Below are 14,231 nucleotides of genomic sequence, written 5' to 3'. Positions count from 1 at the left end.
CCTCTCTCAAATAAATAAATAAAATATTTAATAAATAAATAAATAATGGCCCCAGCATTCATACGTTCTACACTCAGCTTTCCCTATTTTTGTTTCCGAGGCAGCAGGCTGACGCGGCATGCACACTTCCTTCAAGTCTTTCACGACATACGGACATGGTGTGTCTGTGCCCACCGCTATCAGAATGCTCCTAACGCTGAGCTGAAATAATCCTTTGGTGTATCTGTCTTGCCCCAGGACCTGGTTGCTTCTAGAGGGCAAAGGAGTCCGAGCCTTCTTACATGTGTATCTTTTGCTCCCAGCACAGAGCCACATAATTACTACCTGTGCAGTGATGTGACGTGGTGAAGTCATCTAAGGAAATGTTTAAAGTTTTCCAGAAGAGCCGTTACAACCTCCAGACTTCCTATAGATCCTGCTCTGACAAAAAGAAGGCCCGTTTTCTTGGTCATTCTATCCCAAATAGCAGTCACATAAAGAATTACCTTCAATGAGATATCCAACTTCCAGACAAGCATTTCCAAACTGTGCGACTTGACACACCAAGAAAAACACAACACACACTAAGCAAATTGATTTGGCCACGCAACCTTCTTGCAAAACTAATGCTCCATAGAACCCCTTTTGAGAAATGCATTCTAGATATACCCAATTCAAAACTGTGTGACACATAGCCCAACCTCAAGAATTTAATATGGGATGTGGTGTGGCAGTCAGCTGATGACTTACCTTTCCTGCTCCCACAGGTCCGATCACAGCTAACAATTCCCCGGGTCTCACAGTAAAGGAAAGGCCTTGTAGGGTTGGCGTTTCTGATGCCTACAAAGTGAAGTTTCAATAAAGTAACACAAATCACGTCCAGAAGAAAATAAAATCATAGTCACTGATATGTAAACAGAAACCACATCTGTCTCCTTCCTATTTGAAGATACTGTGTCCTGGAGTCCTTTTCACTCAACTCTATTTCTCTGGGGTTTAGCTGCCTTTGGAAGACCTGTTCTCCTTCTGGATTTGCGTATGAGCCCAGTTCTAGACACTCACAGAATTTAAGTGGTAGAAATAACAAGGCACCCTAGTGAAATGAAAATTTCTTAGCACACAGTAACATTAAAGAATATAGTTAACAGAATATTCAGTATGGGAGGGGATTTTTGTCACAATTTAAAAAAAATTTTTATTTAAATTCAATTTAGTTAACATATACTGTATTATTAGTTTCAGGGGTAGAATTCAGTGATTCCTCAGTGGCATGTAATACCCAGAGCTCATTACATCATGTGCCCGACTCAATGCCCACCACCCAATTACCCCATTCCCCCATCCACCTCCCCTCCAGCAACCCTCAGTTTGTTTCCCAGAGTTAAGAGTCTTTTATGGTTTGCCTCGCTCTCTGTTTTTTATCTTTTTTCTTCCCTTCTCCTATGTTCATCTGTTTTGTTTCTTAAATTCCACATATGAGTGAAATCATATGGTATTTATCTTTCTCTGACTTATTTCGCTTAGCATGATACACTCTAGCTCCATCCATGTCATTGCAAATGGCAAAATTTCATTCTTTTTGATGGCTGAGTGGTATTCCATTGTATATATACACCACATCTTCTTTATCCATTCATCAGTCAATGGACATCTGGGCTCTTTCCATAGTTAGGCTATTGTGGACGTTGCTGCTATAAACATCGGGGTGCATATGCCCCTTCGAATCACTATGTTTGTATCCTTTGGATAAATACCCAGCAGTCCAATTGCTGGGTCATAGGGTAGCTCTGTTTTTAACTTCTTGAGGAACCCCCACTGTTTTCCAGAGTGGCTGCACCAGCTTGCCTTCCCACCAGCAGTGTAAGAGGGTTTCCCTTTCTCTGCATTCTCACCAACATCTGTTGCTTCTCCTGACTTGTTAATTTTAGCCATTCTGATTGGCGTGAGGTGGTATCTCATGGTGGGTTTGATTTGTATTTAGTATGGGAGGTTTTTAAAAGTTTACAGTATGACCCTTGGTTTTAATCTTCTATTTCATTAACTCCCACAAGGTGGCAGCATAAGTACATGGCATGCCGGGGACCCTTTGCTAATAAGTAATTTGAAATCTCCAATAACCTCTCCAATTCTCATTTGATAGGGAAGGAATCTCAGTAATGCTCACGAAGCAAGAAGGCACTTTACATTATAAGGTCACTGGGCAAAAAGACTCCTGTCAGTGGTGGTCAAGGCTGTAATCAGAGATCAAACTTAACACCAACAAAAACACTGAGTAAATGAGAAGGGGATTGTGGGCCACAGTGATAAATTCTGAGTTTTCTATCTGTAGCATGCTTACCTGCCCTAAACAGGGACAGCAAAGCACTTCTACTGTTAAAGACACATGGAGGTGTGCACGACAGCACAGAATCCAACACAAGGAAAAAGGATAAAGCAAAAATCATGCTAATCAGAAGTTGTATTCCTGAACATTCTATAAATTCTAAGACTTATAGTGTTAAGAAAATTTTAAGTACTCATGTTAAAAAAAAAGTTCAGTTTTACAGTTCCACAGTTCAATCTATTCCTTAAGAGATCAAATTAGATTCACTTCCATATAGAACTTCCAAATATTAGAAAATCAATTGCTAAGAATGAAGGGTGTATTGGAGGAAGAAGGGAAAGCTTAGCAGAGCATGGTAAAAACCAAAACGAGGTTTCCTTTTCTCATTCAACAACAATCAATACTTAGAATTATCTATCCTTTAAGCAAAAGGCAGAGGGTCCAAATAAGTAGAAGGATAGTTTAAATTGAGATTATAGAACCTCAGTAGTAGTCGCCAACTCTAAGAATGTTAGTCTAAACCCAGATATGAAAACTATCAGAAGACTGATCAGAACTGTTTAAGGTGAAATTAAAAAAAAGAGCTACTATTTGGGGATAATCTTGACTGTGGGCTTTGTTACCCCTGTTATGATCTCCGCCTACTTTCCCCTGGGATGCTTCTCTGAGTCCTGACCATGCACAGCCCCATGGCTGAGGATCTAGTGAATTTATCTGAATCCCAAACCCTTTCTGAAGACCGCTTGTAAGTGGCTAGCGTTCCGCAAACACAGGTGGGGAAAGGTCCTCCCATATCACAGGAAACTGACCAAGAGTTGATCCAAAGCAATGTTACCTCCTGCATTCTAGAAAAGGATTCTTCAAAAACAAAGGGCAGAAGCTGCTGTTCAGAATACCCCCTGCAAGTAAAATGACCTGGGATGGTGGTAGGAAGAATCCAGCCCACGGATAAGCAAAAGCAGCAGAGTTTGGGCAGCCAAGTTAACCTTCCCACAAACAGGTGCAGACCTGACCGTTCCGGTCATGAGCTTCAGGACCTCTCTCTACATCTTGAGCGGGTACATGCAATTAAGAAAATGCCCAAAAGACTAAATGCACAGCAGGAGAAGTAAAAGGTCTGGATAATTTTCAAAATGAAAAATTTCTCTGGAAAGAACTGAATTGATTATAAAATGGGTACGTGCTAAAACAACGATAATTGCATTTAATCACCAAAGAAAAACCAGCCTCAGATTTTATCAGAATTCTAAAACCTATTAAGAACCTGGATTTCAAGGGCGCCTTGGTGGCTCAGTTGTTAAGCGTCTGCCTTCGGCTCAGGTCATGGTCCCAGGGTCCTGGGATCGAGCCCCACATCGGGCTCCCTGCTCGGCGGGAAGCCTGCTTCTCCCTCTCCCACTCCCCCTGCTTGTGTTCCCTCTCTCGCTGTGTCTCTCTGTCAAATAAATAAAATCTTAAAAAAAAAAAAAAATCTGATTTCAAGAATAGAAATATTTTTTTAAGCTTCTCCACTCCTTTCTTCATGTCTCATAACTAACTAGTTCCTATTTTACTACATTTGACTCAGTTACGGCTACAAACTAATAAGCCACATACCAACACTGGCTTCCTGCTCCCCGCACCCCAGAGTTTCTTGCTGGGGCCAGACAGGGAGTCGCTTCCCTATGCAGGCTTCAGGGTCGGGCGCTGCTCGAGCGTGACCAGCAGGGGGCAGCATCTGACCGTTCAGGGGCGCTCGGTCTCCACCAAGGCAAGGCATGCAGACCGGGCCTGCACTCTGTGCCAGACACCTGCTGGGCCCCGGGGAGGCAGCCGGGAACCACACAGACGAATACTCCTGCCCTGTGGCGGCTCAGAGGTTCCCACCAGACCATGCACTTCAAAGCTGACAGACTGAAACTAAGTGCATTCACTTCGTGAATGAAACCAGGTTGGGGAGACCTTTGCCCAGAGACCCACCCAGCTGTCTAGTGCAGCTGGTTAGAACGTCCACGTCCTTCTGCCTCCCAACCCAGCAATCGCTGCATCCGGCCTCAGCTTCTCTCCCAAAGCCCCAAGGTCTGTGCCCCTCCCCACACCCAAGGCTCCCTCATCTGTGACCTAACCTGACAGGCCCTCATGGCTCCCGGCATGAGGCACAATCCTTCCACAGACGAGGCCGGGACACCGTGCAAGCTGCAGAAAAGTCTGAGAACATGTTAGTGAGTATTAAGGAAAAGAACAGAACTGCTCGTTCTACGGTGCTGCAGGGTTTGGCACAAAAGCCACCTGGTGACGGGTCATCAAAGTGTGTGTTAACTACGTCAGTGCTTTCGACCTCCACGGCATTCACAGAAGAGAATTTCTAGAAGTGCTTCCAGTGTATCACGACGAGCACGATCAAGCAGGAGGGAATCGGCTGCACCAAGGCAGAAACGGTCAGGTGAGGTGAGGCACCTGGTGTGAGCGTCCACGTGCAACGGTGGTGACGTGGCTCTCTGCGCTTAGGCACACAGTACTGTTTGGTCGGTACGGACGGCGGGCAACGCGTGAGAGGTAGGCCAACAAGGCACGGGTGGCAAGATACGGAGTCACAGGCATGAAAAGACAGGAAGGCTCCAGGGTTAGGACGCTCGCAGCCCTGAGAGCAGGGAGCCCGGAGGGGAGGTGCGCAGAAGTGCCGGGGGGGCACCTGTGTGGCTCTTGGCCCCACTCCTCAGCCTCCCCTTCCTATGCTCGCAGCTGGCTCCTGCCGACCTCCAAGCCACCTGCAGCTCAGCCCTGGAGAGCACCGGTCTGAGGCCAGGAGCAGGACAGGGGGCAGGCTGGCACCCAGAGCACCTCCACCTGCCGCCTCACCTCCGCGGTGCCCACAGCGCAGGCCCTCACACCACAGGCCCCACTCCTGCTGGCAGCCAGGCTCCTGAGCTCGGCTCCAAGCGGGTGACGCTCTGGTAGGGGCCGCCTCCTCCCTGCATCCCTCCAGCCATTGCTCATCTCTCGGTTGCCTCACACACCACCATTCGCCCCCTTTGCTCCTTGGTTCTTTCACGGTAACAAATTCCCCCCTTTGCTCCTTGGTTCTTGCCTCGGTAACAAATTCCCTCTCTGGTGGTGTGAGTTCCGTTTTCCTGACTAACCCAGACTCTGACGGGAGATGCACATAGAAGACCACGGAAGCAGGCAAGGAAAGCATTTCAGTTTTGGACAAGGGAGGCTGCACTGGGCCTGCAAAGCTGAGAACGTGAGAGTGCTCTCCTCTATTTCCCATTTGCCTAAATGTCATAAATAAGCCAAGTGTCAGAAAACCCTCATGACCTCACCTATTCTGTCAGCTTGCCACGGAGCGAAACCCTTAAGTGGGGAATCACTGGCACCTACTGAGCCCGCCTGCTGCCTCCTCCCTGCCCTTGGCGGCCACCAAAGAGCCAGAACCTTCCAGAAGCTTAGCACAGGGGAGCCATCACCCTACCCCACAGCGAAGATCCACATCATGGGCTTCATTCAATGTGTAATAAGATGGTCTGATAGCATCAAAGTAAAAAACATATACAGATTCCCCGAAGTCTGTCATCTGTAACAACGCATATTTGTTAGTTAACCCATTCTGTACTCTATCACTTGTCTGTTCAACCCTATAAATTCTAACATTGCAAACTTATGTACTTATTCAAAAAAATGTGATAATACTTGGAAAGTTCTCTTAAAGATGAGATAACGAACAACATGTCAAATGCCTTCGACTGATTTTATACTTAATCTCTATCTTTTGAGAATTTTTATAACATACTCTCAAGTAAATGAGGCCAGTCACATTTGATATGGTGTGAGAAAAATCTCAAAATTCACTATCACATCTACATGCCCAGCTGTCCTTTAGTAGTTGTGATCTCGTAAGGGAGAGGATTCGTTACCTTATCCCAAAAGGCAGTGAAGTCTTGCACGTGCACTATCATTTTACCATCTGATGGCAGCTGAGGGGTGCGCTGTGAGATCTCGTCAAGTAACAGAAAGTTCTGCAGAAGGAGGAAAAAGGCGAGTTGAACTGCAGGAACAAAGCATATGCAAAAGTAATTGCTTTCCTGGGAATTTGCAACGTAGCATTTTACACAGCCCATACATCACTTTGCCAACTGTATTTGAAGGCTTGACAAAAATCACAATGCAGTATGCATTATATAATTATATAATAGAGTGTATATACACAAATAAAGAGTTCACAAAGCTATCTTTGTAACCTTCTCAACAAGTGTCCTGATTCTTCCCTAAAGAGAAAATACAGCTCCAAACAGCGAACACATTTAGAACCCGGACATTTTTATTGTGTTACTTCTGTGTTACGAACAATAAACAGGGCAGTTGGTAGGAAATGATTTCCATAAATATTTACCTAATCCCACCATGTGCCAAGCACCACGCCAGATGTTGGGAACACAATGATGAAGGCCACCCTCCGGCCTTCAGGAATCAAGTTGGCCCGAAAGGACAGGCTGGGGACACGAGACCAATGGCAGAGACTCCAAATGAAAAATATGGGTCTGCCCATTTATTTACTGTGACCTTGCCCTGGGCGCTTAGGTACACTTTCTCCCTGGACGTGTCAAATCAGTGTATCATTCGTCATTAACTATCCCTTGTCATCATTCTTTTTTTTTTTTTTTTTTTTAATTTGAGAGACAGCGTGTATGGGCAGGGGTGGAGGGAGGGCGGTGGGGGTGGTGTTGACGTTGAGAGACGCAGACTCCCCGCTGAGCAGGGGAGCCCCATGTGGGGCTCGATCCCAGGACCCCGAGATCATTACCTGAGCCAAAGTCAGATGCTTAACCAATGGAGCCACCCAGGTGCCCCTCCCTTGTCATTATTCTTAAAAAAAAAAAAATGCTCCTAATAAGTTTCTAGCTCTTAAAAAATATTTTACAAGCATTTTTCATTCTCCCTGTCTTTTCTCCTTAGTAAATACCCTCGGCAGCCAAAATGGCTACATCTTGCACTTCCTGCTCTTTTCCACAGAGTTAGCTGCTGCCCACGGCAATCTGACTGAATTAAATGAAGTCCTGCTAACCGTTACAAATGCAACATAATCACATATATAGGAAAACGCCTTCTTGCTCTGCAAAGGCTAAACATAATTCCACGAGAAAAGCTGCATTGGTAAAGAAATGAGATAAACAACCAATACCACTTTCCCCCCGCCCCCAAAACTTTGAACGTGTGGCAGAAACTGTTAACGGCCCTCAAAATCTGCTCTCATTCTCCTGGGGAAACAAGACCCTAATTCACAACTGGTGCATGGCAGCCTGGAAAAGGAACTCCTCTTCCCAGCCTCCCAAGGAGCTGTGTGTAGCCACATGATTAAGTTCAAGCCAGTGGAAGTGACAATGTCCAAGAACCCTTTTTCCACCCAGTGGCTTGGAAGCTGTCAGCTTAGCCAAGGCCCCACACAGTGAAATAATAAGAAAGAAAGCGTCTGGGTCTCTAACACCACAGAATGAATACTAGCCATGGAACTTCTTAGGGGGGTGAACTCTGTCCTCCCAAAAGGATATGCTGAAGTCATAAACCCAATGACCTCAAAATTTGACTTTATTCAGAAATGGGATCATTGCAGATGCAATTAAGGTGAGGTCATAATGGAGTAGGGTGAGCTCTAAATCCAATGAGACTGGTGTCCTTATAAGAAGATACAGAGGGGCGCCTGGTGGGCTCAGTCGGTGGAGGATGTGACTCTTAATCTCTGGGATGTGAGTTCGACGCCCACGTCGGGTATTGAGATTACTTAAAAATAAAATGTTAAAGATGCAGAGACACACAGGCAGAAACCAGCGAGGAGACGATGAAGAGAGATCAGAGTGACGGCAACAGCAAGCTGAGAAACGTCATGGTCAGCCGGCAACCACGGAGGCCAGAGAATGCATGGAAGGAGTCTCCCTTATAGCTTTCAGAGGGCTCGTGACCTTGAGGACACCTTGATTTCAGACTTCAGGCCTCCAGAACTGTGAAACCACAAATTTCTGTTGCTCTGATCCACCTAAGTTTGTAGTAGTTTGTTATAGCAGTCCTAGGAAACCGACACACAACTTTAGGAAGATTTGTGCAGGAGAGATAAATCAACTACCCTGTGTACGCAGCTTTCATGTGGGTATTCTGGGGCAAACCTAACCCTAACCAACGTAGGAAGCAACTGAAGTAAGTCTGTGGAAGCATTTTCGGGAAACAACATATAAGTCCAAAAATCGTCAACACGCTTGAAGTCATTAAAATCCTTCTACCAGTCACAAAGCTACAAATCTGAGTTCCACGTTCGACTTCAAAAGAACCGGTAAAAGCCGGACATGCAAAGTTTCCTCTGTGCAGGAAAACATGCTCCTGTGCATTTCTCCCAAAGAGCCAGCTGGGGTGAGTCGTAGACTGCTCGCTCATTCCCCACTCCTCCGGGCTCGCTGGGGACCCTCCTCCTGCCCCCCGCCGGTGTCGAGCAGGGCAGCAGAATGGACAGACAATGAGGGTTCCCTTGCAGGCTTTAAAGCCAGCCCGGCCCAAACTCTCTTTCCCCACCACCTCTCCCATCGTCAACCAGGTAGCAACTCTTGCCTATTCTGCCACACAGTTCAGCTCCTTCCAATTCTTCATTCCTCTTGAAACAACGTAATTTTGGAATGTCACTAGCAATTATTTATGATACACAATTTTTTGCTGTCTCCCCGTACCTCCTGGTTCCTTCCCCCAGCAGCCCCAACAGCACCAAACTTATCCCAAACACCACCCCCTACTGATCTCACTGAAACACCTCTGAGAATGTCCACCATGCTTAAACCCTTCAGTGACCCATGAGCACCTCAGTCCGCACGCCCCGAGTGGCCTCTACCGTGATACCCTTGAGTACTAAACCCACCCATCCTTCCCAGCCTGCTTCAGATGCTAATCCTCCTGGGAACCAGCTCACAATGGCCCCAGCTGTCACTGCCCACCCTAATTCTGGGTCCCCAAAGGGGATGTCAAGTCACAGTGAGGGAGAAGACTATGCCATTCACACACTTACAAACAGCCTCAGCTCCCACATAACACTGAGCTTCACAAAGGGTCAGCACATCACGGATATCCCCTAAAGGTACAAGCAGACCGTATGACTGGTTCAAGCGAGTCTAGCCACTGACTACGTCATTACAGTCCGACACAGTATGCGTTAACACGGTATGAGTTAAGTATAAGGCAACAAGCAGAAGGTTATAAATGGTATAAATCTTGTCTAGACAGAATATAATTCCAATTTTATAGCATAAGCGTATCACCAAGATATAAAATTCAATATTCAGTATGTGCGTATTAGAATAGCAATTCCCCCCACCTTCAAGAAAAGAAAGAAAAGAGAAACTATGCACAAAGTGAGAAAGTACATCTATTGAGCATTTGTCCGGAAATAATAGGTCTGAGTGGAGAAAGAAGTCACAGTCTCCCGGGGGTTAAATGAGACTCCATTCAACACATGAACGGCTTGTAAAGGTGCCAAAAGCGCTGGCTGGATTTTTCTCTAGTACTCAGGCTGATGAGAAGGCTGACATTAAATCACCATTACAGCCACGAAGTGCATATCCAGAGCAGGTCATGCGGGAAAGTATCAGACATCAGGACTCAAGCCAGAAAAAATTGACTTTGGAGTGGCTGGTAGGCAAAAAGCCTAAGCAGCTTTATGAACAATATAACCTCAAAGACACACTTTACTGGGTGTAGACGTTGTTAAGACTCCCAGTGCTTTGAAGTTAAGACAAGATCTTTTATAATCCTATTGGACTCGTTCAATGTCACTAAGAGAAAAATAGAAGGCACTTCTTGGGCCTCTAACCTCATAATAAATCCTTCATTTTCAGTACATGGGAAAAAAGGAAATTGAAAAGTATGTGTAAAAAAGAGGAGTACACGACACAGCCCACCTGAGGCTTTCCCCCAGGGTTGTAGACCATAGCGCCATCTTGAAGGGGGAAAGGTCTGCTGGATTTACCTCCTACAACTCCCAAATGCAATCTTCCTGGAAATCATGCTGGATGGCCTGCCCAACCTACCGCGTCCAGGCTGCAAGAGACATTGTCACAGCTCCTATGTGCCCACCAAGCTTCTGACCCTACAGTCAGACCTCGCCTAGTCCTGACCTGCGCATCTTTTCTTCCTCTCCTGCTGCCATTTTTACCTCTAACTGCACGTTAACACATCTAAGTGAGAGGCACGGATAGGAAGAAGAGTGAACACTGGATCAGTTCGTTCTGAATAGTGCCTATCACCTCTGTCAGGAACCCAAAGTCAAGACGTGCTCCTGAGTGGCTCTCAAATCTGGCCCCGGTCTATTCCAGCCTAATCCAAACCACGTCATTCCGTTCCTGGACTGCATCTTCCAGCTCTGCCCTGGGCAACCACCCCCACCTCCTCTGATCCAGTCCCCAGGCTGCAGCCAGAGTGAGCTCTGAGAAGGCAAAACACCTTCAAGTTGTCTGTAGGGGGCTGCATCCCCTGCTCAGGCCTCCAGCACTCTCTATTCTGCAGCCTCAGACATTCCTGGTTCCTCAAATTCATGGATCTCCTTTTAGTGTACCAAGCGCTCTTTAAGAGCTTTTGCCACATAACTATCCCCACAAAAATGCAAAATATCAGCCTCCTACCTCTCGCAAACCCCTCTTCTTCCCCACCCCCTCCTAACGCCCCCAACATGTAACTCTCCGGGTCACTCCTTCAGCCTTGCCGGGAAGCTTACCTCCAAAATTACACCAGTGTGTCTGCAAAGCACCTCAGAGCACCTCAGACTCCCTTTCAAGGACTAATGACACAAAACGCACATTAACAAGTGTCATTGTTTCAGTATTTACCAACCCTCACTTGATGATACATAAATTCCAAGCAGGAAGGACTTCTGTGCATTATCATTGTATATATGCATCTAGCACAGCCCCAGGCTTAAGGTAGGTGCTCAGTTACTTTGTGGAGTGACTGAATGGATTCCAAATGGGCCCTCCAAAAGTCCAGCATAAACCAAGACAGCTGTTAGTTTCTCCTCAACTGATTTTAGTCTTTTTTCTTTTTTTTAAGATTCTATTTACTTATTTGACAGAGAGAGAGAGGGAGAGAGCACAAGCAGGGGGAGGGAAAGCAAGAAGTAGGTTCCCAGCTGAGCAGGGACCCCGACGCAGGGCTGTATCCCAGGACCCTGGGATCATGACCCGAGCCAAAGGCAGACACTTAACCAAATGAACCAACGAGGCACCCCTCAACTGATTTTAGTCTTAACATGATCCTGACATCTTTTATATTGGCTAAGCACATCCTGGCTTTGTGTGCTTTTTTCCGTGGGTGGGGCAATGGTCTCCACAGGAGGCATATTTTCAGATACACAAGCACACTTGCCTAAGACATAGATACCTTGGGCTCTGCATGACCCGGGGAATCAGAATCTCCAACGTGTGATAATTTAGTTCTAATAAACACTCCAGGTGATTCTGATGCACTTAAGATTGAAATTTCTTAAAGGGTTATAGAAACCATACGGGCTGAAAAAGAGTCTAAGATCTAAAAGAAAATAAGAGGGGCGCCTGGGTGGCTCAGTCGTTAAGCGTCTGCCTTCAGCTCAGGTCATGATCCTGGAGTCACGGGATCGAGCCCCGCATTGGGCTCCCTGCTCGGCGGGAGGCCCTCTTCTCCCTCTCCCACTCCCCCTGCTTGTGTTCCCTCTCTCACTGTGTCTCTCTCTGTCAAATAAATAAATAAAATCTTTAAAAAAAAAAAAATTAAGAAAGAAAAGAAGATACTTCGATAATTACGTCGACACCACCCTGAAGCAGTTTCCCACACTAACCACCCCCTTCCACCACTCCTCTGCACAAACACATCTAGATGTTATAGTGAGAGTAGTTTTTAGATGAGATTACCATTTAAATCAGTGCACTTTAAATAAAGCGGATTATCCTCCATATTGGTGGGTGGGCCTCACCCAATCAGTTGAAGCCCTTAAGAGGAAAGAAAAGACTGACCTCAAAAGACGAGAGAATTCTATCTCCAGACTGCCCTCTGACTCGAGATACACTTTAAAGCCGCGTGGTCTTAATCTTCCTTTATTTCATGATGGCCAAACTAATGTTGCTGACCAAGTAAGACTGGCGTTTCTACCTATCTACGAGGCCCAAGAGCTGAGCCCAGAAGGCAGGCCAGCAGAGTCTACATTGACTGTGCCTCACTAAGATCCACCAAGTCCAGCTGGGCTGGTCTGAGATACACAGATGCACACAGAACGGGGGAGACGCAGATAAAGACCCAGCTCCCCTGGGCCAGGAACCCCTCAAGGCCTGCTGTCCCAGGAATGCCCATCCAGTCTGCTTCCTCACTGCGTTTCTCTAGCTTCTAGTACAAGCTGGGCCACCCTGCACCTCTGCTGGTCCCAGCCCTTTCCTGTAACTTTTGCTTCAGTCAATCCAGTATTTATCTGCTGCCCATGACGTGCCCAACATGGTACTAGGAGAGCAATGTAGGCAACATAACGGCAGGTAAGAAAGCAGGGTCTGGGAAAAAGCCCCGTGCATCACTGACGGGCCGTGTGCAGATGGGCACGCTGGCCCACCTCCTGCAGGAATGCTTTCCCTACCTGTCAAGTGGGGACACTCATGCTTCCGTGTTGCGGTCAGGATGAAAGGACATCATGTGCCCGGACACAGTAAGCACAAGCTGCAGTGGTGACAATCGCAGAATTCCAGGAAAACTTACATAGGAAGCTGGAATCTGGAAAAGTTCTCTGTACACTTAGAACATCGCTACGGCCAAAGTATGTCCCCAGATGTGCTCTTGCAAGACGCAAAAGCTACATAAGAGAAATGTTACTGAGGGGCGCCTGGTGGCTCAGTTAGTTAAGCATCTGTCTTTGGCTCAGGTCATGATCCCAGGGTCCTGGGATTGAGTCCTGCATCAGGCTCCCTGCTCAGAGGGGAGTCTACTTCTCCCTCTCCCAAATAAATAAATTTTTTTAAAAATCTTTAATAAGAGGGGCGCCTGGGTGGCTCAGTCGTTAAGCGTCTGCCTTCGGCTCAGGTCATGATCCCAGGGTCCTGGGATCGAGCCCCACATTGGGCTCCCTGCTCAGCGGGGAGTCTGCTTCTCCCTCTCCCACTCCCCCCGCTTGTGTTCCCTCTCTCACTGTGTCTCTGTCAAATAAATAAATAAAATCTTTAAAAAAAAAAAAATCTTTAATAAGATAAAGAAATTTTATTGAAATGCATGGGTCACCACTTAAAAGTTGCTGGAAGCCGCTGTCGGAAAGAATGATAAACTTGGGGACCAGAACTGACCCCATAAGACCGAGCTCTCTCCTGGGTAATAATTTTTTATAGGATAGAAACTTTGTCATAAGAAAAATCTCAGCTTTTATGAAAAAACTATTTAAAAAAAAAAAAGAAAGGAAAGGAAAGAGAAAAAAAGAAAAGAGAAGAGAAAGAAAAAGAAAAACAGAAAGAGAAAGAGAAAAAAATCAAGCCCAGAGCCATCAAGCTCACTAGAGCTGTATTACTACATATCTAGCGCTGTGGAGGAATAGGAAAACCAGGTTTATTTGTAAAGCCCAGGCACTCAAGTTCACGCCCTGGCCCCCTCACAGGGCCAATTTATCTTCATTTTGGACCGCTTTATAAACACACAAATACTTGAGCACCTACCATGTGTGGGGCCGCATCTTGGTGATGTAAGTTATTTGCCCTGAGCAATGTAGGACAGCTAATTTGGAAAAGGAGGTACTGGGTATGGTGCGTGGGGGGGGGGGGGGGAACAAATTTGGAGGACCTTCCCAGGAATGGGCTGAGACAGGCAGAACGTGAAAGGAGACCCACAGGCATACTCAGAAACCACAAGCCAGGCATCTATGGAGGAAGGAACCCACCTTTCATCAGGGAGAAGCGCTCGAGGCCGAGGCCATTCTCACTGCCTAAGG

At 46.4% G+C, this 14,231-nt stretch overlaps 1 protein-coding gene across 1 annotated transcript in view; it reads right to left on the bottom strand.

Annotated features, from left to right (window-relative positions):
- Positions 1-14,231, bottom strand: part of ABCC4 (ATP binding cassette subfamily C member 4 (PEL blood group)) — a 241,638-nt gene that overhangs the window by 153,057 nt on the left and 74,350 nt on the right. The window contains exons 9-10 of the mRNA XM_036080095.2: positions 6,196-6,297; positions 730-819 (exon numbers count right to left, since the gene is read on the bottom strand). Of these exons, the coding sequence (XP_035935988.2) occupies positions 730-819; positions 6,196-6,297 (192 nt within the window). The remainder of the gene's footprint in view (positions 1-729; positions 820-6,195; positions 6,298-14,231) is intronic.

This window comes from Halichoerus grypus, chromosome 4 (genome assembly GCF_964656455.1).
Source record: "Halichoerus grypus chromosome 4, mHalGry1.hap1.1, whole genome shotgun sequence".
Taxonomy (NCBI): Eukaryota; Metazoa; Chordata; class Mammalia; order Carnivora; family Phocidae; genus Halichoerus; species Halichoerus grypus.
Note: the sequence above shows the minus strand (reverse complement) of the source record. Positions and strands in the feature narration are given on the sequence as shown.